At 37.8% G+C, this 25,266-nt stretch overlaps 1 protein-coding gene across 4 annotated transcripts in view; it reads left to right on the forward strand.

Annotated features, from left to right (window-relative positions):
* LOC113504132 (protein bric-a-brac 1-like) overlaps positions 1 to 25,266 on the forward strand; it is a 218,046-nt gene that overhangs the window by 106,112 nt on the left and 86,668 nt on the right. The window contains exon 2 of one of the 4 annotated variants that reach the window (XM_026886283.1): positions 1,948 to 10,869. The exons of the other annotated variants lie outside the window; for them this stretch is intronic. Within the exon in view, the coding sequence (XP_026742084.1) occupies positions 1,948 to 1,980 (33 nt within the window). The 3' untranslated portion in view covers positions 1,981 to 10,869. Of the gene's footprint in view, positions 1 to 1,947; positions 10,870 to 25,266 lie in introns of those variants that run through there. 4 annotated transcript variants of the gene reach the window in all.

Below are 25,266 nucleotides of genomic sequence, written 5' to 3' on the forward strand. Positions count from 1 at the left end.
CTTCGAGTTCCGTCACTGGCTAAGATCCCGACACTATTGTGAATTGTTTGTGTGCGTTCATTGTCTTACCTTACAAACCGCAAGTGGCGTTGTATTGTGAACAGCGCCATCTGACGGCGATGCGACGCATTACGGCGGTCGACAATGCGACAGGGCTGTCGATTTGTCGACCCTTTCATCACCTTTTATCGCTGTTAACGCAAAACGTTGCCTTCGCAAAATGTCATCCTGGAAATTCGAGTAATAGTTAAACACATTTTTCCGCAATGTTGCATTGGTAAAACATTTAAGTTACTTTCCTTAGGAAAGACCTCAATGCTGATACTTTTGAAAAGGAAAAGTATTTTTTTAATTATTTAGATGATCATATTCTTCAGACTCTCGTGAGAATGAATGGTTTAAAAGACATTTTGCAATATTATCGTTCTGCATCAAGCCCGATCGCCTTTTATAGCTTTTATTGTCAATTAATTGCGACTTGAGCAGTGTGGTTGGTCTCGCAGTACTTGCATTCATGCATTGATGTATAGAATAGAAGAATACTCTTATTTCCGTAACTCACCACATGAGTTACGGAAGTTAACACTATTCTACACTGGACACTACGAACGAATGTTCCTTTTAGAACTAATAAGACAATAGTTACGTTTTGTAATTATTTGGCAACCCTAACACGAGTACAGGTGCATTCCGTTAAATGCTAACAAATAAAAGGAACTGGTGTTCACTAATAACAGTGCAGTGTAGGAAGGGTTTTGAAAATGTCTTACAACTGTTAGATATCTAAGATATCGATGAAATTCGTCGTGAGCAATAAGTTTTTATTGAAAATGTCTACAGAGCCCAGCGTTTAAAATTAAATTCCTCCTCCATCGTCAGACTAGCCTAAAAGCGTAATCTCTCGATCGGAAGTCATGACGTGTTGCAAGCAAGATTTGACATACATTGCAAAAGCTGAATAAAAAAATATATTATCTTTCTGGCTTTGCGAACGCTGACACAAGTTTTCTTTCGTTTTTAAAGGCATTAAGCATCGTACACAAACGCCACTTCGAATAGAGTACGAATTTATTGCTTTTATTTAAATAAGCCGTAAAAAGGCACTTACGAGTTGTCTAGACTAGCTGCCAAATTCCGATATGACTGCATTACCGACGCTAATAAATATCCCTCGCAGCAATATACTTGCAATTCTTGACACATAACTGCAAACTATTTAACTGAAAAGAGTTTCCTCAGAAACCTTCCCACCTAATCCCTCCCAATAAATAAACCCAAAAGTTTAATCCATAGATGAGGAACGGCATTATAAAATAAACTTGATACAGTAGCAACTGGATAATTTAATAGAATAATAAATGTTAACATCCGTATTAAGAGGAGCCGAGGCAGAGGGCATCGTATTGTATTGAAGCGACAACAATGAGCACGGCGAGGATAAAAGTTCGTATTATTTTACTGTACAGTCGAGTAAAAAAATGTTAAAGAGCCGCGACGGCGCGCGACTCGACGTGTGCCCTCAAGAACGCTTCAAACTCGCAAAGGCGACGCGCCGACCGTTGGGACGACGCGTTCGAAATTCGAAATTTTAAATCTTCCACCCAAGTTTAGCGCCGTTAATTAAATAAAATGTAAGACGTTCATTAAGAGTTTTTTCCTCGGCCGTACTTATACGACAGATTCGTTCCGCCGTCGGACAATTAATATTAATTAAGATTTAAATTGGTCTAATTACATAGAGCCCAGCCCATCTCCAGCAGGCAAGCGGGCTATTCTTTGAGTGCAAACGAAATATTAAATAAAAAAATTAGGTTTTTTTTTATTTAGTACCATTAGCTGTTTAACCACCCTTTATGAGTAAGTTACATCGTTTTGCTTAGTTGGCTTGCGTTTTATTGCAGTAATAAGAAAAATATGTGTTTCATTTGATGTTTTTTTTGCTTCCAGGTACGTATATTTTACGCATCAGCAATATCATAAGCTCACCGCGTCAAAGGTAAGTATCATTTGCGAACGATACACCATCGAACTTCAGCATTCAGCTTCAGTCGGGCATTCGTATTGAAAATTAACGTAAGTAGCTGTTAACCCACAGCGGCGCACCTCGTCAAGCTTGTAGTGTTTTTAAAACTATCAGTTTAAAAGCAGATATACGAAATTAGTTAGGTACGTTTGTTTTAACTACGTGAAGAAGTAATTGCGCTGTTATTCAAATATATGCGTAGGTACGTCATGCCATAAATATGAGTTGTTTCCACTAAACCGTCACACAGAGCATCCTTTAAGTTTTCACAAGTCGTGTTGTGTCGCGCTGCCGCGATTACCCCTTTCACTGGTCTCCGCGTGAGGCTTTTATTTTATACCAGTCTGACTGTACTTATGTTTATCTGTAGGCGACGTCGCGTATCTTTTAATAACACCCAACACTAGCGTCGTGTGTAACCGCCCTTTCAAACGTGTAGAGCGCAGCGCGGTTCGCACTAGCTGATAGGTTCCGTACAACAATTACAAGTATTTTATTTTAGGACGTCTATATTTAGAAACATATCCATTGGAGTATTGTACTGTGTATCGTCTGTATTCAGCAGGGACTCGCGCCGACTGTCCCCTACGCGCTCGTACATATTTTATTTGTCGTTTAGAATGCAGGCATCATTGTCTCATCTTCGCATTGTATTTATCCTTTATGAGTTCAATGTTCAATCAATCACGCCAATTAGCTGCTCCCACAAAACACAAACAGGATAATTCGTACCGCATCACGCGTCTCGTTTGCGGGACCCAAAAAAATTACGCGACGACTTATGCAAGCCGGTTTGGATTGTCCCTCAATTTAGCGCACTGCTTTAGTGGATCATTGAGTACACCAAAGCTTTGGGTTAGCACGACAAAAGTGCTAGATCTCTCCCTTTTAATGGCGCGCTGGGAATGTTTTTAGTCGTGTGACGTCAGCCAACCCTTTGTCGGCGTGCGCGATAATTTGTCGCGTTCCGTCGACGCGTTTGAATAAATGTATCGCGAGAAGCGAGTGCCTCAATTATATAGCATTATCGTTTTATATATTTGTGTTAGGGAGTCTTAACGAGCGACGTTCACGCTCACCATTACCTGTCGTGTCCCTGTTGCTGCAGCGGTAGTTATGTGCTCGGTAATAATTGTCACTCGATATTGATGCTCTACTTTACTCGGTGGACATCTTAATCAATTTAGGGAACGTGCTCCATTCGTAAAAATCATTCGACATAGAGTTATCATAAAGAACAGTGTGTAAGTACATCTCTTGTAATATTATCACATTTTCACCCTCCTAATGAAAGAAAACAACGCAAAAAGTAGCATATTTCTGTCCGGTAAATGTTTTAATGGTAAAACGATATGTCTGACATTTGGTCACAAAAAATCAGGTCGACCTCGTCTCGCCCAACGTTTTCTTTACACAATTATGAAGCCATTAGATTATTAGAAAGATGATACATTGTTTACACAATGCTAATTAGTTATATTTCCTTTATTGTCATATCGTTTGATGGTGGATGGATAGAAAGAAAACATTCATATTTTTGATTAGGGTTTGTGTTTCACAACTATTATGTTTATCATCAGACTTTGTTTTTACTAACACATTATTAGCACACGTATTAAGCGTTTTCAGAGTACCTAGATATTTTTACAAGTCATAGATACCAAATAAACACCTGATTAACACACGAATAATTAAACCCAATTTGGTTAATCACACGGTTCATTATTTATGAATGTCTCGAACTAACATAATTTAATAAAACGTTAACCACTTTTGTGTGCGACGGTATAAAGTTCCCGTACATACAAAATGTTAGTTTAAGTGGATACCGATGTTTTATTAGTAATTAAGGTTAATTAACTATATTAATTGAAAGTAATTTGATACGTTTTGTCCAGACTTTGGTTAATATCTCTTATAGAATTTTTATTATGTAACATGAGTGCAGGACCTATAGTGAAATTACAAGAAAAGTATCCTCTGAAATCATATCCAATTGCAATTTGAACCTGAAAAATGTTTACGTTACGATTTTCTTTTTTTAAATAAGGTGCGAAACTTCAGCTTTGAAGAACAACTCAATGACTTAAAAAATATATCATGAAGAATAAACAAGCTTGGACAATTACACCCCAAAATAAATCTCGTAATAAAATTAAAAATAATTGTAGTTACAAAGAGAGCCGGTAGGTAACCCGCGCTCGCCGCGGTTCCGCTCGCACAAAATAAAAATCACAAGCCCGACACTATTTCTCCTTTCCGTGTTTATTGCCTCTATAGAAGGCATTCAGGCAATGTTCGCTAATTCATACGCGGGTTGAGAGAGCGAGTTTCACACTTACGTCAATCAGTGCGTAACTCAAGTAAAGGCATAGTGTTCCAACCACTGGACTAATTTAATGAGAGGGGCCTTTTCAGGCAGAGCGCGCCGCCTGCCTGTCGCACATCGCATATAATTGTGATTAACATAGAAATGACATAATTAAGACACTACACCGTGTACTTTTAAGTTCAAATACTTTGAGATTTTCCTTTGGCGACTTTTTCTAGCTTTTGTCTGCACTTCATCAGCGTAACACGATGGGTACGAGTCCGTAGAGTGTAGCGCTTCTCGGCCTTCTCGCTATAGGCAAACATAATATGATCGAAGTAGCTTGGTTTGTTGAGTTAAGTTTTCTTGAAACCAGATTCGTAAATATTTTGGGCATTCGAAAAGCTTATAGAAAATGTCTATATTACTGATATTGTAATGGATTTTTGAGCCATTATTCGGTCACTGTGAAAACGGCTCCATTAACTGCACTTGTAATTATTGCGCTTGCGATCTGCAACCAGCATGCTATAAAACAATATATCATTTTCGAAAACAAAAAAAAACAGACAACACTGTTCGTTCCCTAAAATTACTCAAACTTATAAACTTGTATTAAAATTGGCTGTTGTATATAATTACAACGGGTGCGAGTACAATGTGGGGGCGCGGAATTAATGTGAAGTATTCGTAGGGTCGCCGGCCATGTTGTTTCTGCGCAGTGCATTCGTTTGAGCTCAGTGCGCAGGCGGCGCCGCGCGCGCTCAGCTCAGCTGTTGCTCAGCGGTTAGCTTCATCGATCGGGATGCAGGCACATGATCATGTGGGGTTAACGAGCTTTTTAATGCGGGGTGAGTTTTTAGGTCAATTGCTTTTGTTGTTATGCAATAAATGGCATTATGCGAATGTCTCGCGGCCGCGTCCTTACGGATTAGTGTGGGCTTTTTTAGCTAGCATAATAATAATTGAGTGGAAAGAACAAAGATAAGCTTATAAGCTGAATTTAATCGAAATCTAATCATTTCTTCCATATTAGATTTAACGTGTCACAGGATCCAGTTTAATCTTACAACTTGATAAAAGCAAATTATAAAGATTTGGGTGATAATGTCCGATCCTGTTATTATATCTGTTCATTTTGCGATTCTACTGTGACCTATTTCAAGTTCCTTAAAGCTAGCAGCGACTACCTCGAACTTTCGGAAAATAATTCCTTCCTGTTACAGGAGTCGGGCTCTACTTACACGAAGTGATTGCAGAAAAATACATCCAATCTCGGTAATGAAAGCAATAACCCGTCAAATCGGCCGCTGCTCAGTGGGCGGTGCTTGTTATAGATTGTTTTACGTATTTCTACCGATATTAAAATAAGGGGCCAATCGGGTTCCAATTCTGAGAAGCCATAATTCTTCGAACGAACCGTTATGGCCAGCTATATTCAGTAGGTAATTGAAAGCGTTATAGGCTTGTTTGCGAGCTCTTCACGCGTCCGCCCGCCCGCCCGCCCGGCCCCGTTCTGCAGACAGGAGAGGAATTTAGGCCCTAATCAAGGCTCCGTGCGTCAAACGCACTATACCTAACCAACCAACTTATTGGTACCTCTACACCCGGTGACATTTCTGCTCTCGACGACTGTGAGGCAACCATCATTAGTGGTCCTCGCTAAGTTACACTCTGTTAGGAAAAAGGGATCACTTAAATCTAAACTCTCATAAAACACCTCGCACACCCAGTGTAAATAGGAACACCCATAGTCAATTATCATATTACACTCTTTCTCAAATGGTAAATGATTATAAAGGTGAGTTTTTACCATCATTTAAAATGTTAATTTATGCTGTAAGCACGTAATAACGTAAATAATTTTAATTTAAAATGTTTCTGAAAGCGTCTCATTAACGTTAAAAAACCACCCTTTTCTTAGGAAAGCTTATATTAGCCACAAATTGCAATAAAATTGCTACAAATACATATCGTCCATTAAGGAGTCGTTTGCATGAAGTTGTCACATTATTGTCTGATTGGTAAAAACCTTAAAGTATTACTTATTCAGAAAGCTTGCGAGTGCGCTCATTAAATTATATCGAATGACTTCAGTTATGCCGATTACCGTGCGATTCATAGTATTATGCATTTGTTAGACAATCTGGGAGTTAAGTAGACTTAAGTATAGTCCTGAATGATTAATATATACAACCTTTTTATAAGGCCTTGTTTTACCGGTACACGCGAGGCAACATGTTGTGTTGTATTGTGATCGAGTATGTCTTTGTTTGTCCTCAGAGAAAAATATTTTGTTCGTTTCAAATGTGGAGTCCTTTTACCTTTCGTGTGACAATACACTGAAATCAAAGGCACTCGGGATTTACACAGGTTTAAATCTCAGTTCTCAGAAACAGAATGTGTGTGCGACAAAGTACCGTTTTCCCGTAATATTCAAACATTCAGGGAAATAGTGTCACAAAGAATTTTCATCTCCCTTTCAAATACGCAAAGGTTCGAGTAAAACGTATTATTTTGTTTCTTCTGAATGGTTACATGCACATTTCCGTGAACTTTTATTTAAAAATGTGTGTATATAATTAAAACACGAAGCAGCGACAATTAAAATCACACCAGCGCAATTAACAAAGTTCTATGAGAATGGTTGTAGTAAGCGCCACCTGGTGGCTATTCCTTGTACTCTTTAATTATTTATCGATACTAAAGAATGTTTCTCATAATGCACATTTAAAAAAAATAACTACACGTGACGTAATTGAAAAATTAGCTTGAATTAACAAGCTATAATATTGAAACAAATTTAAGGTAGAGCCAACCACCGCTGGACGTAACCCCACACTCCAATTGGCATCTTAGTGCAGCAATCAACAGATACATAATAAACGCTTCCTGTCGCCCGAGATGCAAGCGGAACTCGCAAATCAAACATTGACGCATATAAAAAGACTCACAAATTACGCTAATCGCGGCTCCGATGGCCTTCACGGCAACGTTTTCTTCAATTCTCTTCAGTACTAGCGCCAATTTGACTTTGTGCGAGGACAGGAACCAACTACGGATGCGTCTATTAGAGCACTTATTTAATACTTGAAAATAAAGGAGTGCGGCCATTACGGAGTAACGCACGTTTCCGGACGAACCGCATGCGCAGTCCACGTGGGCACCGCCGCGTGCACTCGTGTGCCAACATCTCGGGCACCTGGGATGAACACAATATATCTCCTTCAACTCAAACGATGACATTTTCATCTAAATGATTTAGGCAACAAAAAATCTAGAACAAATTAAAGGTAACCGCGACAATTATTTCAGTATTTTTACAAATAAGTAAAGATTTACCTTCGAAACAAACAAAAATAACGAATTAGAATAAATATTGATTTAACAACGCTCGGCCGTGTCAAGTTAAATCGAGCTTAACATTAATTCGAAATTCAATTTGTTGTTGCAAGTTCGTTTTATTAACACAATTTCACGTGGTACAGTGTGCGAGATGCCCAACCGGTGGGCAAACGGAACTGGCCCACTCGCTCATCAGCCCACTAATATGGCGCTCTCTGCTTCCTATGTCGTCACAGTACTTACGAGCCGTTCATTCTCACACGACACAAACTCGAGCCGATTCGGCGATTGTTTTCTATTACAACTTTTATATATGTTTTTTCCATATCATCAGATTTAAAGGTCAAATTTCTTTGTAACATTGATCAGCAGTTAGTTGGAGTTGTTGTTCCCTTTATAAAGTCATTTATAGATAATTGTCTGAGAACTGCTAGGTGTAGTGTGGCTTTCAGTACGTGCATGTCTGATGATCGTACTTTAGCGGACAGTTATAATTTTAATTGTACCTTTGAAGCTATTTCCATGTTATTAAAAGTTAATTCCGCTTGGTATTTTTCCTTGGTCGTGAAATAATTTGAATAAATGATATTTATATGAATTGTAATGTTGACTAAACCAATTTTGATAGAATCGCGTCATCGTGTTCCCAATGGCTCAGTGAGTCGTATCGTAGAGCCATAGGGCTCAGTCTGACTAGCGCACTATTCGGCTGTACCGCTACACCCAGAGAAACTCACGACATCCATATAGGTACTAAAATTGTCCAACAACACTGGGCTAGTGTTAAAACGAAATTTCCCGCTTGATAATTAGTATCAAAACATAGTGTTAAAAAACTTAAATAAACCTACCCCTAATATAGCTATTAATTTAATTTGCCTATTAATTTAGCAAGTGAAAATAGGGGTTCATTTACATCTCTAGTTAACTTTATTATGAACATCTTCTACATATATGATTTACTTAGATTTAGTTCAATTTGTAAAAAGTAATAATTTCAAAAATAAAAATCGTATCCGGAAATACAGGTGTGCATAGTTACAAGAAGCATATTCGTAATTGATTGACGTGTGTTATTTGCAAGTAAAAACTATCGATAGTATTCCGCAACACTTAAAACCTCCGCGTCGCGGGCTTTGTAAAGCGCGCGCGATGCAGATCGCACGTCACGCTTGTCATACAACAAAATGTTCCTTTGAAATACATGAACAAATGCATAAAAACACAAAGCATATCGAGCTGCATTTGTAAAGCTATAGGTAGGTGTAATTTCTAAAATAATCGATCCCCCACCCCACGCATTAACTGCGTCTGCCCGGCTCCGCAACTCGCAGCTCCGTCGCGAGGGACGCATCGTTATCGACCAAATTTTTATTATGCATATTTTTTAATTTTATTTTTTGTTTCACCCCCCGCCCTGGGGCGACTTCACGTGCGTATTAAATCAATACTCGCAACGAGATTTTGTTTTATTTGCCGGGGCTCGGGCATTTTTGGCGGACCTCACCTTCTGAGCGTGCATTCGATTTCCGTCTAATGGACCACCGCGCTAGGTGCTCAGGAAATGTACGGCCGTCATACTTTTTGTACGTACGACTAATGCACCGCCAGCCCGTATTTTGGTGTTTTAAAACTTTTTTATATCCATGCGGGACTCGAAGCCATACATATGTTTTTTTTTTATTACAGATCAAACTGGTCATAACTGTGACATTCAGATTAGTTGACTCTTTATAATTATGAATTAAGTACTATAGACTTCTCTTACTTCTGCAAACGTGACGCGCTGTTCGAACGATTTTTTCGAAATTCTTCCTTTCCCTTTAGTTGATTTGTACTTACAATGTGATGTTTACGGTTAACGCATATTGTCCCCGAAAAATTTTAAGTCTGCATCAAGGATTCTGATGACGTCGTTCGGCCGTTTAACTAGACGTGGTAGTCGTATTAGAAATTGTCACGTCGCTATAACCGTCTGTCACTGGCATCGACTGCGAATGCATAATTCGTAATTGACGTACGTAACCCGTCGTTCGGAGCCGAAAGGGTTAATTTACGCTGTCTGCGTTGCAACTAGGCTGTCACTTGTAAATTTTACAATGTCTCAAACAACATTACGCTGTGTGGTGGGCACGCCCCGTATGAGCGCAGTCGGGTTCACAACACCGTGGGATCTAGGTTTTTTTAAATCACGTTTTTTATACTCTACGATCACATAAGCGCGCTTGTTATTTGTAGCGTAAGACTTTGTTGGAAAGCTGCTTTTTTTAACGATGTTTTTTTGTGTACAGTCTTCTGCGCTTTAATAAATATACTCAATTAACTCTATTAACTAGGTACGTAATGAACACGTTACATGAGGTCAATGCATCCGCAACTAATTAGAATATTAGAAACCTAATAACAATCTTTTGAATGTCACATGTGTTTGTTCCGTAGTGTCGTGTGTTACTGTATTTACTTACGATCGCCACAACTATTATACATATTAGTTGCGTTTCGAAGCACTATCAACTAAAACGCTAAGTGATTAATTAGCGATTGCGACGCCAGCAACAAAGCAAACACGTTTAATAATAAACGCCTGCATAAATTAGTCATATTTCCGCTTCACTAAAAGAATACGCAATAAGTATTACTTATTAGGAAATATTGCCGCTCGGGAACAGCGCGAACAATACGCACATAAGTAATTGAATTTATTTTACATTAATTTTAATTAGGACTTCTCCAGTACGCACCGAGCTCCTCACTTGCGGCGCACTCACAGAAAAAAAGTTAAAATAACTTTTCCGTTAACGTAACATTATAACGAATGAATTATTAATATACCGATAGTTAATAATTCATTTATACTACGTTTTATTGTGTGCAATAAATTTCGCGGAACAATAAAATCTCTTAGATTGTAGCGTTTTTTTTTTGCTTTGTTAATATTGCATTGGTTGAGTTGTCTCACCCGGTTGTGCGCACGCGATATTTTATATAAACACTGTTTAAAATAAGCCGAGTGTTTGCTATTTTAATACTTGGTGTTATTTTATAATGAGATGAACTTGTTTGTTGCCCAGGGAGAGTTGCATCTGCAGCTCGCGGTATGGAGATGCACTTTTGTATCTCGTCTAAGGAAAAATAATTAAAATACATATTGTTGTGTTAATACGATTTTAAAGATTATAAAAAGTCATTTCTCTTCTCTGTGAATCATAGTTTCGGTTGCGAATTTAGTAGGTACGGGAAAATATTTGGCTACTTTCTCTACCCTGGAAAAAGCCAGAATAGTAAGCCGGACTCTTAACGTCTAAAACCACCGGAGTGCTTTCTACATTAAGACACATGACAAATACTTCAGCCCGATAAATGCAAGGGAAAGTCGCGGAAAGTCGCTACTCACAAACGAATTAGTTGATAAAATTAGTAAACAAACAACAGATGTTAGTGTAAATATATTTTGAATACGCAATCTGTTAACTAAAATCAAACCGATACGAAAAGGCTACTCGTGAACACGTTAGGGCTATAACAATGATGACGTCATTATTTGAAGCTGACAACGGAACGGCCATGATTGCCGATCAACGTTAATTATTTTCCGTTTATGATATTATATTAATTTAACAATAATATAGTATTAAAGGCTTTGTGAGCGTTCGATTTAGATTTAATATTTCTAATAAACATTCATCAAACAATATCTTTGTATTGTTTTGTAAAAGTAGGTTTTTGTGAAAAGTGCTGGGTATTCAGAAGTTGTTCTAGGTGACAGTTTTAATACGGTTCTTGTAATCCGATAAGTTTTAGTCGAATTTTATTCACATGTTTTCCTTACTTAAGTAAAAAAAGGACGTTACATAAATACTTAGAGATAAATTAAATATCAACGTCATTAGTCCTTTAATATACTCGTACAAATCCGCCCAATTATTAGAATTATCAATGCAACAAACACCTTCCATGTTATTTTGCGTGTAGTCATTTTCACAATGAACCTTGTCATTGCATCTATTTGTAAACTAGTATGATTCAATTTATTTCCTTAATTTCTCACTTGATATTAAATATCATTTAAAATAAATCTTTATACATTATTACAATTCATATTAGTTACGTTGGCTAATTCTTGCTTCTCTTTAATTCCAAACCAAAAACTATTCTACTCGAACGCAATAAAACTCTTTTTAATCATTTTTCAGACAGCTTCGTTTAGATCATATTCCACAAACCGAAAAAAGAAACACAATAAATTAGTCGGTCTCCATTTATTCATTATTAATTAGACCAGTCTTCAAGCATGTTCCCCGACATGCTTAAACAAACTCGAGCTTATTGCTGAGGACTTAAGATATAATTTAGCTAACACGTTAATTACACCTTCCTCGCTTCATTCACCCTGTGTACATTCTCGGCTGTTTTGTTGTCGGCTACCCTGACCTGGCTTTCCTCCAGAATAACTTCAATTTCATGAGATAATGTTCACCCCTTTTAATTGTTGCATTTATGTTTGCCTAATTCCTCTCGGTTATTTCATTTTATATGGCTTCCTCTTGACCTTCAACTTTGTCGTTTGTTTCTTTTTGGGGTACCGTACTCAAGCGGTAAAATTGCTAACTAAACTTATTTATTAGGCTTCGCGGTCTGTTCGTCTGTATTCTGTCACCAGGCTGTATCTAATGAATCGTTACTTCCTGACAGTTGAAAATATTACTTTTCATCAATCTATGTTGCCGCTATAACAAAAAAAAACTTGAATGACCACTCAAAATTGGTACATTTATAAATTCGATGGTAGACCATTTTCTTTTGAAAATGTAGCCGTTCTGCAGCCTATTTGCACGGCATCCTCAATGTCACGAGTCAAACTCTCACTCGTCCCATTTTTAATATTGTTGTTTTTAACGTGTGTGGCCAATATTGGCTTAATGTGTTGATAGTATCTTCATTTTCTATTTAACGAACGCCTCTATTACAGGATATTACTGCCTTCAAAGGTCACGTTACCTGTGTAAAATAAATTCGTGTCATCAGCGCATGTTTTAATTACCTCATTTAGATAACAGATGTCGCTGTTCGCTTTCAATCTCGTACCGTACGATATTGGCTATCAGTGAATACACAGCCGATTGCCTTTCAGTTTGTGATCATCAATACTCGTTCCTCTCTCACCGGCTGTTGCGAAGTGATAACGAGACCTGGTCGAGTTTAATAACTAGACTAAAAAATTATTTCATGTAAATTTAGATAAAAGATTTTCAAATTCATTGATTTTTTTTTTAATCGGGACTTTTCAGTTTTAATAAAATATATATATATTCATTTATTTTTCTTACTTGTTTTTTCATCTTCCTCAGTTATCAAGTTAACTTTCCATCTCAGTTAGGATTAGTTGTTCTATAGGTACAAGGTAGATCTACAAAAGGCTCAGTTTATTTACCTCCTTGGACTATAAACAAGATATTACTTAGTTAATGCACCTTAACTGCTTTCGTTTTGCTATTTTCATCTGTAAAATCAAACAAATTTTGTAAACATTCCTAATGATAGAAGCACATTTCTCGTAGTTTATTTACCGGAGTTCTGTTTGACATAAAAGGTATAATCGGCTGCAAAATAACGTATACAAGGTATTACCGATATGCAAGGAACGTTGACTCTGTAGCTGTTACTCAAAGAACAAACACTTTTCTATTCAGCTATTTAATTTTGGAAGCTGAGGTCAACCTCTCAGTTGTGACATATGTCTGGGAAATCGACACAAAGTCGCGATAAGTTAAAAAATACCCCGCTGCATTGGCAACCAGCGACGGAAAAAATGAAATATCAAAAGCAAACGGCAAAATACGGCGTTCTTCGTGACTATCACCTATAAACAATAGTACTCCATATTTATAACTTAAAGTAACTCTCTAAAGTACTCAGTATTTACTATGGCTTGATATGTTCACATGAGAACTGTAAAAAAATTAGAAAAATCATATCACTAGGAGAAATACATAGTTTGTGATTCCATGTTGGCAGATAAAATAACATATAAATAAATATTTACCTTCATGGATTGTATTGGCCGGTGGTTAGCCCATAAATATATTCGTTTTCGTTCATACGAATTACAATACATAGGTATAGGTATTGAAAGAATGGGCGGGGTCTGCCTGTTGCAATTCGTTGAGGCATTGATCAATTAATTAATTAATTAAACGCTAAATTAGGTTCTATTTGAAACAATATTTACAAAACATTGATACGAGGATAGGTACCTAACACACTGGACTAAACCAAACTAAACTTTAAGACGTCTTTAAAACATGTTTCTGTTGTCTGATAGTAATAGTGACGGCATGGGAAGAGAGCAACAAGAGATGGGTTAATAACGATGCTTTCGCCGTCAGAAAGTGATAAAGAAAGTACAGTTTACAAAAAATACCTTTGTTCAACACTACGATAAAAAGCATCACAAAAAAATACGCTTTACAAACAATATATTCTACCGCAATTATACCGACATTACGAAAATCAAGAGTTTTTGTTAACTTTAAATGGAAGCAAATACTTAAATCAATTGTAAATATTTTCCGTTTTTCCACGATGTTTGTTGAAGAGATACGGTAATTCAATTAATTATAGTGCTATGTGCAACAACGTATTTACCTCAGGCTCATAAATTAATAAGTAGTTAATACGTCGATGAACCAGAACGATATCACCTTACATTGTAGAGCCTCCGGCTGGCCGCTAGCACTCTTGCCCAGTCAAGCGCGCCGCAATAAATTCGTCATTATAATCAGCAAAAACGCTTGGTTGACGTGATTGTCGACAGAATGTATACGAGCATTACTCAGCCAGCTACCGCCGCGATATCGAGACGTTTTGAAAGAGCTGCTCGATGTTTTACTCATTTTATTCATTGGGCGTTTTTTAAACCATTGATATCCACACTTTAAGTATAATTCGTTAAAAGTGATTTCACGGTGATTTTGTTTAAAGACAAGACAGCTTTGTGTAAGGAATGGGCATGATTCCCACAGTAATTTCTGAAACCTCATAGCTCATAATCGTGATGAATAGATGAGAGAACGTGGACATTTGCTCTATAGCGCGACGTATGAACGTGATGCAGTCCATTTAAAAGGATCCTCCTTTGAAATGGACCGTATCGTGTTTGCCGCGGCCAAACCAGGGATCCCACTTGCTACGCTCCTGACGCACTTCTTTTTTGCAACGATCACGATTTTTTTCCGTCTAACTTTTACTGCACCGCTGCCGATGCAAACAAACATGAAATCTCCGAAACTCTTTGAAGGCAAAATAACATGTATCAGCTTCGAGGTTCTGACCGTTAGGGAAACTGGAAAGTATAGAAGTCCCGTATTCAAATTATTTCAGTTCGTTAAACAAACAGATCGAAAAGCAATCACCTATCAGTCGTCAAAGAGCGAAACCCTTACGATCTATAAGAGCTTTGTAATTAATTCACAATTCGCCATAACCTCCTGACGGCCGAGTGGTGGATATTTTTTGTTTCCCACCTCAGTTTCCCGTCAATCACGCGAGTATTACACGGGGTTTAATTCATCATTTCATCGTTTTTAACTGACGTATTGATGAACCAATGACAGGCCAGTTTAAATTGGTGTTCACGTACGGCCCGCGGTTTTAGTCCAGATTGCGTTTAAATTGTTCATGAGGTGATCGAATTAACTCTGAGTTTTACATTAAGAGGGATGTGTCCGTTCGTCTGTGACTACCGACTCGAACAGGTTTGTATACGTTGAGTGTTTCCAAGATGTTTAATTAAGGCAAAATGCAAAAAAAATATAAGTATTTATGCCAATAATTGTACTAGCAGAAATGCTTAGATATTGACATATAGAATTAAAGTTTAGCAAAAATCACGGGTTCAAGAAATTGACAACACTGAAAGATTTTTTTTGTCGACGCATCTTACTTACCGTAATGAAAATATTCTAAGAAAAAGGTCCATGAATCATCTTATATGCCTTTTGACAGACTAAGAAAAGAAAACACATTTCAATATGATAAAAATCCAAAATCAAACAAATAAATACAAATGTGTATTAAGTGTCAAAAATGTATTCAACTTCAATCAAACCAAAATGAAAATCAATCAAAGCTCAACTATAAAATTTATTTCAATCACAGCTACAAAACTAATGTACGTACATATGTAGGTACCGCAAAACGTGGTCAGGTCAGTGTATTCATGGGCTATCGCGTAAACACAGCCGACATTATTCGGTACAAATGCGTGGATGAGTAAAAACTGTTTAATTGGGCGGTACGCGATGCCGGATCATTCGGTATCGCGTTGTATGCGTAGGCCGTAGTGAGGCGACCGTGTCGACGAATGCGTCACGCTCTTTTTGGAATATCGACCTTTTTTGGTATGAAATGTTTTTTTTTATTGTCACTGAGCTTTTTACAGGTTTGAGTGTTTTAGTTTTTATTCGTGAAAACTAGTTTCAGAATAGGGTTGACCAGATATAGGATAGATTTGAACTGTTACTCTTATATTTACGTTGGATTACAACAATTTAGAATTAATATTATCTTCTGACTTATAAAGTCTGGAGTTTCCTTGAGTAAATGCCAGTTCTTTGCAATGTCGATGAAGACTCACTATACAAATCTGTAGGCACCACGTGCCATTTTTGTATTCAAATTACTTACATAAAGTAAAAAATATGAAAGCTATACAACATACAAAGTAAACACGACGCCCAAAAAAAACAAAACCAATAAATACTAATTGCATCCCTACCGTTACACGCGTCAACTGAACAAATCACGAAAAATAAACCAACAAATCCGTTACACTTCACTATTGTAAGTGCGGCAAACAACAGGTGTGACGTGTCGCGTCACTAGTCCCGGACACGTAAAAATAGTGGGCAAATCTAGCAACCTGTTAGTGGGCTGTGACAGGCCGCCGCGCTCCCACTCAGGCCACAGCTACTTTTGGGTTAAATGCAGGGGAGATTTATTTTACAATAGCCAACTTTGATTTTTGTTTGGGCCGATTCAATTTTCAGAATTTTAAGGGGATTTTTATGTGATTATCAAAATGATAGCTTATAGGATCAGTTTTGTTACTTAAAGATGTCGTTATTAGGTCTCTTGAGACATGTTTCTTCTAAATTACTGCAAAAGTAAAATTTTTCTTTCTTAATCTTATCTCAATCTGGGTACCAAACTGGAAAAGGCTTTAAGTCTTAACACATTTAACCAGAACCATTTTGTCCCCAACTTCGTATGACTTCCACAACCGTTTGGGTTACCTGTGCAGCATTCCAGAGTAAAACTAGTTGGTACAATCGTGTTAACGGCCGAAGATCTACGAATAATTAAGGTTGTCGCGCTCTGTTCAACGGAAGGAGACTGTATTCCTATGCGAACCCAATTACTTATTAAGACTATATTACGCAGGTTCGAACGACCGTGAAATATAGGTCAATTCACCAATACATTAGCTTGCACAACCTGGTAATCGTTTCAATAAACGATCGTAGGCAAATACGTCTGTTTGTTTGGTGTACGCGTGCTGGAGGGTCGTACATTCCCTATTATTACATAAACTCGGACATCCCTCATTGCCCCTCGAACACGTTATTAGAAAATGGAACTTTAATGTGTTCTTTTACATTTAAGTCGACGTTAAGTTTCAACCAGCCTTTAAGGTCTAAAGCAGCCACTGATAGATATTCAAGAACGGCTTAAAAACTTTTTTCATCCATTTTGTCACTTGTTCCATATCTACAATGAAGGTAAATTTATCCTGTCGTCAAAAGAGTCAGTCAGTCGAGATCGTTGTTATGGCGACTTAATCTAATCTTCATGCTTAAATTCGTACAGTGGAAATATTCAGTAAAATAAATAAATAAACAAAAACAACGTACAGCCACTTAAAACTATTTGACGTTTCAGGATCTGTGAGCCAGTAGGAACATACCGACAAGCTTTTAAAGTCTATCCAAGCGAATATCAAATGTCAATATTTGGGAGCACAAAAATACGTCACAAATCCCGTGTCTTAATTAAAGGAATTTTCCGTCCCGGTTGACTCTTTTGAATTCGTAAAAAATATTATAAAAAACCTTACCCACGAACGTTTGAAAAAGAAACTAAACTTGTGATTCTTTATCACATCGTTTGACTGTGACAACCGCAGTAGTTCATCAAGCTCAAATATCCGAATAACATCGAATATTTCTCTTGCGTATCAGTATTTTCATGTTTGTCTTTTTACGAAATAACTACAGCGCTTCAGATTTTTTCACCTTACTCGATACAGAAATATTTAAAACAGAAGTCCACCTTCAGTTTATTTAACCTGACGTCAGCTGATGAAATACCAAACGAATCACATTTAATTACATCGCATCAGCGACGTCACAATTATTTAATGTCAACGCTCTCTGAGTGGCAATTAGCGATAGATTATAGCTAGGAGCGAATTCATCAGCTATCACGCTGTTTGATACGAGTTATCAACTGGTGTTATCCGAATAGTTTAATTGAGTACTGTTCGCACCTGTGGATACGATATCACCGTTTAAAATATGCAGAGTTAAACGGCGGTAAAAATCGCGCGTTATTGCATTTGCACAATATATCGGATGAGCTCACAAGCGTTTAAATTTACGTCTCTTGATTTTATTAAAGTGACACTACTCTCTATTTCTTATTAGTTATTTATATCGGAGAATATTGTTTTCCTTCAAATAGAAGCCTTACTACAAAGAACCGTTTTCTTTCAAATAAAAGGCTCTCTGTACACCTCAAAGCAACATGAAAACTGCAGCATTTATAAACCGCATAAAGCTGGGATACTGTTCCAGAAATACAATGTAGTTGGAAGAGCTTTCTTTTATGCTCATAAAAACTTAGATACAAACTTAAAGCTTCCGAGAGGTGTCCTTTACAGGGATTACTTTGAAGAATGAAGTGGACACGGGTCGTCAGTAAACGCGAATACAATAAACGAAGCCATCAAAGCGGTTCCGTCTGTCTGTGTGTGAGGACTAAGCCAACTGAGGCTCTTATGCGCGTTAAAAATACATCCGACAAAGATTTTTGATAATGTTTTTTACTGTAAAAGGGTTACGTTTGTGCCGAGGCATTTGTACGGCTACACACAATTTTCCATAGATGTGAACAAAGGTGAAACATTTTTTTTGCTAACCCGCTACTGGCCGGGAAATTTAGTTGTGAAGCCTTACGGTTTGGTCACCGGTCCGTGTTATAGCTTCATATTTTTTCCCACTTCATACAATGAACTTACGAGTATTTCACAAATACCTATTATACGATCAATTTTGATTCAAAAATCTTCGACAACTGATTTAATGATTCAATTTTAACACATTGCTATATTTTCAGGAACAATATCGCTGAAAACCGCGATTGAATTTTAACAAAAAAACCAGTTCAGCTCCCATCCATTTTAATATCAAATATATGGGCGACTTGCACGAGATATTAAAACTCATCCTTTCAATTTGATTGTGATCGCATCTGCCTATTGACGGTGGGTTGGTAATGCGGGCAGCGAGGTGGCGGCAGCTCTACCTACCCGCTGTACTACCTGCCTTTAGCTGTATGACATTGATTAATACAATCATGATATCGATATCTGATTACATCTCAAGTATTATTTTAGATTCGATATTTTTTTTATTTTATTTTATAATACTTATAGAGTCGTCAGGCATTTTTAAACGTACAAATGCTGCTTTAAATGTTGATCAGCATAAAAAATGTAAAGAAAGGCACGTAAAGGAACGGTACATAGATAGATGTATAGCTAGAATGATTTCAGCTACTTTCCTATTGAAACTAGTAAAACTGTAAGCCGTACACCAAAAGAAAGAGCTTGGATTTATGACGTAGCCATGGCGTCATCGTATATTGCGTTAGTCTCGGAAAAGTGGTCTGTTAATGGAGGCACACGGCTGCCTTATACAACCTTTATGCAGTTTTCTACATACATACCTAGCTAGTTGGTAACGTAGTGCGGAGAGCAGATTTGTTGCTACATTCATCAATATGAGCAACGGAAATAATTAAAAAGATTAGATCATTGGCTGAAAAGGTGTTAACATTTAGAAATAGTACAATATGCATTAAAAGTCTCAAGTGTCATCCAGAATCTTAGTTTGATAACCTCATAAAATTCCATACAACAGAAAATTCCGGACTCACATTTCATGACTTACACAACTTTCTACTTCTTCTGCCAACGAGCCTCCACCGACTAGACATCTCGGATATTTGTGCATCCACGATGAAAACTGATCTCAGCACAACTTCCGACTCAAAAGCAATGAGCATCCAATCAATACAGTCGTCAGGGCTCACTGTATCAACTATACACAATACACCTAAACTTCATAGCGCTAACGCGAAACAGTCTGGCTCTACCCTGCTTCTAGAAATTCGATTACGTCCGATGGCCATGTCAATGACTTGAATTTCAATTAGAACAAATTATCAAGGGATACGGCAGGCAAACTTGATTTGTTAACGCATGCGCAGATGATGCGGACGTCCAGAGCCCCGAATTACCAGCTTGTTAAATTTTAGTGCACTTCATACATGGACAAACATGAGTGATCTACGACTAAATTGATTTAACCCTGAGTGCTCTAGTAGACAACGACGCCTGTCACTCAAATACTATTTAAATACTAATTGTAAATCAATTTCGAACAAAAATAAACAAGAGAAACACGAAAATCGTACGAATATCAAGCATCATTAACTCTCTTTTAACTCAGAATGTGAATAAAAACAAACTATTACATCTCTCTAATAAAATACAATCTCTATCAATTAGCGGTTGTCACTTATAAATTGTTTAGTACCGTCGCAAATTCAACGCAAATATGCTGCCGTCCGTTTTAATATAATACGCTGCGAGCGCCGAGCGGGTATCGAACCCTTCGAGCTGATACGCCAGTTGGCTCGTCAAATCAGTCAATGTCAAATCACTGTCCACTGCGTATTAATCAATTCAGACCAAGTACGTAATTAAATTAAAACTACTACACAGTGCAATGTAGACCATTACCGAGTTGTAGTGGCCATCTTGGTATTTGGTCAGTCGTGGTTACAGCCACGATATTTCCAGCCTGTCTAGACATCGATGCATATAAGATTCAGTCTATAAAAGCTCATATTAGGCTGAGACTAATCTTAGATTCCGAAACCTACTTTTTCCAATTCTACAGCTGAAATCGCCTTCCGACTGTGGTATAACTAAAAGGTTCTGTGAATAATGGAAATAGATTCGATTTCTAACTTTGTGATGTACTCGATTAACGGCGATGACGTGTTAACTTTAAATAGCAGTCCGGTGTCGGGCTTGCGGCCGGCCAAGAAGCAGTCTAACTAACTGGTCTGCAAGCCGCGGAGGTCAGCGGCGCGTCCATCTCGCCCGGTTAGTGTCGCGGTCTATTTTAAACTAATTTCCAGTGTGTCAACCGACATCTACATCTTGACGGCCCCCACTTATGAGAGGCGGAAGCGTTTGACGTCACTTCATTGCTAACTTAGTTCCGCTTACCACCGTCGGCGGCGCTTTCATTAAAACTTCCAGAGCTTTTATTACTTTTTAGACTTTAAGTTTTTCCCCTAGAAATACCAACATTTCAACCAACATTTATTTGGAATGAGGTTTGACAGTCGGTTCTGTTTTTAAAAAGATGATAATAGTTAGATGCGGGTTCATTGTTTACATTTCTATTTTTTTATCGTTAATTGATTTCACTTTTCCAATTGGGATTTAATTACGTCGTTGTTGTAACTAAGAATAGTGAAAACAACCATAATCCGATAACAAACAGGTATTAGTCCGCAACCCTCTTTAGGTGTCAAATTGCAACTAGTAGGTACTATTGCAACTAACCCTCGTGAACTATGGCGCGTCGTCCTTTCATCTCGATAATTAAAAGGAGCCAGACAGAAACAACAAACAGCCTGGAACTACAATCTTCCTAATTTATGTCGGGGATCTCGACTGCATTTGATATCTAGTTCGGACTTTATGATACGAAATCTTAGCACACAATAAAGGCACTCTAGTACTTACTATGTGTAAAACTGCGATGGGTTAAAATATTTTTTTCATTCTATCGACATCACTAAAGGATATGTTTTTTAAAATAAGAGAAATTGGGCAGCTATGAGATATGAAGTGCAATAGTTGACCTCATATTAAAAAAAAGATACATTACATTTTTTTAAGGAATAAAACTTTAAGTTTGCGTTAACGAGAGTAACGCTTTGATCGTGTAGTTCTAAATAATAAAAATGTAAGCGCAACCTTAAATATTCTGTTGTAATAAATTTATTAAAAAAGCTCCGTAGCTCCACATAGCGCCGTGAACCAGGAACTTGGGAGCGAGGCACCTCGGCCGGCGCTCGGCAGCTAACTTCGCCGAGATCAAACACGTGAAAGTTTCCATCAATAATGCCTCACGAAGATACGGATCACTTTAAAATTCATAACTAAGCTTCCAAACTAAAACTAACCATGTTTCCAACGTGTATTTAAAAACTTAGGCAGAATACCTAACATCTATATTTTTATAATTTAATGGTTGCTTATAGTGTTGCTGTAACAATGGCAACGTTTTCGTTAGAGGCTCGGTTCAGATCGGTTGGTCTCCACCTTTAGAGTGGTCTGCACGCTAGCTCGGTGCAAATGTCTATAGGCAATATAGGAATCTGAATTGCAAAATGTACCCCCTCTTAATGTTTGCGTGCACACAGTACTTCATACATGGCAGTGTTTGCGTTTAACTGGTGAGGTGAAGATATGAGGTAGCTGCGGCCCGCTGCGGCCCGCTGTGGGCGGGGTTTTTGTGATGCCGCTAATCGCATGCCAATGATTTCGGTTATTGTTTTACTCCCACTTTCCGGGAACGTTCGAAAACGGAAAATTGATCTCAAATTGAAACTTGTTTCTTTACATTTCCTATTTATTGTTACAATATTTTGCAATTGTAAAGTTTCAATTTACAGTTTGATACACAATTAAGTGTTGAGTTAATCTGTCTTTAAATATATCTGCTTATTCTTCAATTTTCATCCGACTTCGATGAAACAAAACACCATTCGTAGCACATCAAGTAGGTGCGTATATCGATTCCAGCGCCCATTTCAGTTAGCATCTAGAGTAATTAGAACCATAACGTTTGTAGGTCTAGATCAAAGGCTGATAAATGATTCCACCGATGCGCCATCACTATTCTATGAAACACGTATCTTCGTTTGCCTGTGTTGTGTGGTGGCGATGTAGCGAATGCGAGGAGGTCAGGAAAACGACGATTATTCCACGGAGAGGAGCAAAGGGCATGCTAAAGAAGAAGGAAGGGAGATGCTATGCTTTATAGCAGACATTTTATACTATCTTTATGGACCTTCACGTAATTGTGTCCGGATTTAGTGTAGAGAAAGGTCATTGTTAAGTTGAAAAGCGGCCATCATTTTTCTGATACAGAAATTATATTTTTATTTTTTTTACACATGTAGTTTTTTTAAATGTTTTCAATGTTAAAGTAAAAACAATGAAGGCAAATTTTTAATTTGTAAAATCCGTAATTTTTTCTTAAGCAGTTATTAAAAACTACTTACATACGATTCCTTAAGGAACTTTGTTTTACTGAGGAGTTTTCTTTGTACAAGTACAACAAAATGATGAAAGTTTCCTCACTAATATTAGATTACGTCAAAGACAAAGCAAAGACTCCATAATGTTGAATAGGACTGTTAGAGTTTGTTTTGTTAAAAGTTTACAAAGTTGTAATCACAAAGTCTGTACAAAGATCTACATGAAGTTTCTCGAGATGCATCCGAGATAAGTAATTACTCTAGACGTTGTCTGAACACTAGTTTTACACATTTAATGGAATACGTTAGAATGACTAGCTCGCCTTTACAATGTTTGTCAGAAACTAACTTCGAACGCTTCGCGTGTTCGCGCCGAGATTTCCGCCGACTTCGGATTAAGTTGCGGACTTATGCGTTTGTCTTTCAAGGAAATTGTTTGTTGGAACATCGCAAATAAATGTTGATGTGCATAAAACTTATAAAGTCTTTCGTACCAAACCACAACTCAAATACTAATGTAATGCTGGACAACAACAGCTAACATGGCAAATAATGTGATCTCTAAATACAAATGTAAGTCCCTGACAAGTGCATAAATGTTGATCATATCATATGGCAGATATGAATTTCGCGATCGAATAATTTATTTCCATTTCAGTAACGCTATCCACAAAGCTACGTTCTTCATAGAATAACACGGTAGGTATAATAAACAAGTGTTAAACATTCATAGCACACATTAGTTGTCAGCAAAATAAACTATTCACAGTGAATGGGTCAGGCGCACTCCCGGTACGGGCGCCGCACCTACCCTCAAACTGCAACAGAACTCGTCATGGCGTCTGTTCGCCGCGCTCGGCGTCGCCGTGAGTCGGCGCTCAGGTGGCGTCCTCAATGGATGTCAATCGCTAGTCGGAGGCGAGCTTGATCGGCCCGTCATCGCCAGTTTACTGCCATTACTATCCCATTTCGGTTTCTAAAAACCATTAAACTCACGAACGAATAGATAGATGTCTGTGCACAAAGGCAACGTCACCTGTAGTGGACATCAGTGCCGTCTCATTGTTGTCGATTGTGTCGTTTATGCGAAGTTTTCATTGTCTGTCCGTGTGTAAAGTTTGAGCTATCGACAAGCCGATAACGAGTGACTGAGCGACCGCGTCTTTTGTTGAAAAGACCTCAGAGCTAAGTGAATGGTCCTGAACAGTTCTCGCTGACGTCGGGAACAATCCTGTATTAGGCACCGTGGTAATTAATTTGACCATTAAATTGAACACTTACTGTCTATACACTTGACTGATTTACACCTTGTCATCGTCTCTATTGGACGAGGACTGGGTGTAAATCTGCTAAGACCATTAAATAGATAATGAAAAAGAGTCGTTTTGTAATTTAGCCAGGAAATATTGCATTTTGTGACGTAACAGCTTAACAAAGCTTATAGACACCAAGCAGCAACGTCATACGCAAGTTTCGATACCTGTATCTTTGGCAGTCTTTAATCAATATGAATATAAAAGAAAAACAGTAGCATAACAAAAGTATTTAAAATACTCGTAAAGCCGTGAGAAACCATATCGCCAGTTTGTATCTTACTCGCTCACTCCGTATCAGATTAGCAGAGACAACACAAATCCGTAGATCGTTAACATGATACTGTATACGAATCCAATCACAACCCTCGGAATTTAAACACGGAATCCTCTTAATCCGTTTAAATTGATAGCAAACGTTAGTCAGTGATTGTGGACATCGAAACTTCCATCATTAACGGGACTCGCGATCTAAACAGGTGTGCTGTAGGACGCTGCATGAGAACGCTGTTTCACAATGCAATAAATATACTAGACCGTTGCTTTTCATACAATATGGAGGCTCGCCGCATTAGCGCGCCCTTTAAATTAACAAGCTTATACGAGCTCACCGTTTGATGTTACTTATGTATGGAGAAAGTCGCGAA

This window comes from Trichoplusia ni, chromosome 21 (genome assembly GCF_003590095.1).
Source record: "Trichoplusia ni isolate ovarian cell line Hi5 chromosome 21, tn1, whole genome shotgun sequence".
Taxonomy (NCBI): Eukaryota; Metazoa; Arthropoda; class Insecta; order Lepidoptera; family Noctuidae; genus Trichoplusia; species Trichoplusia ni.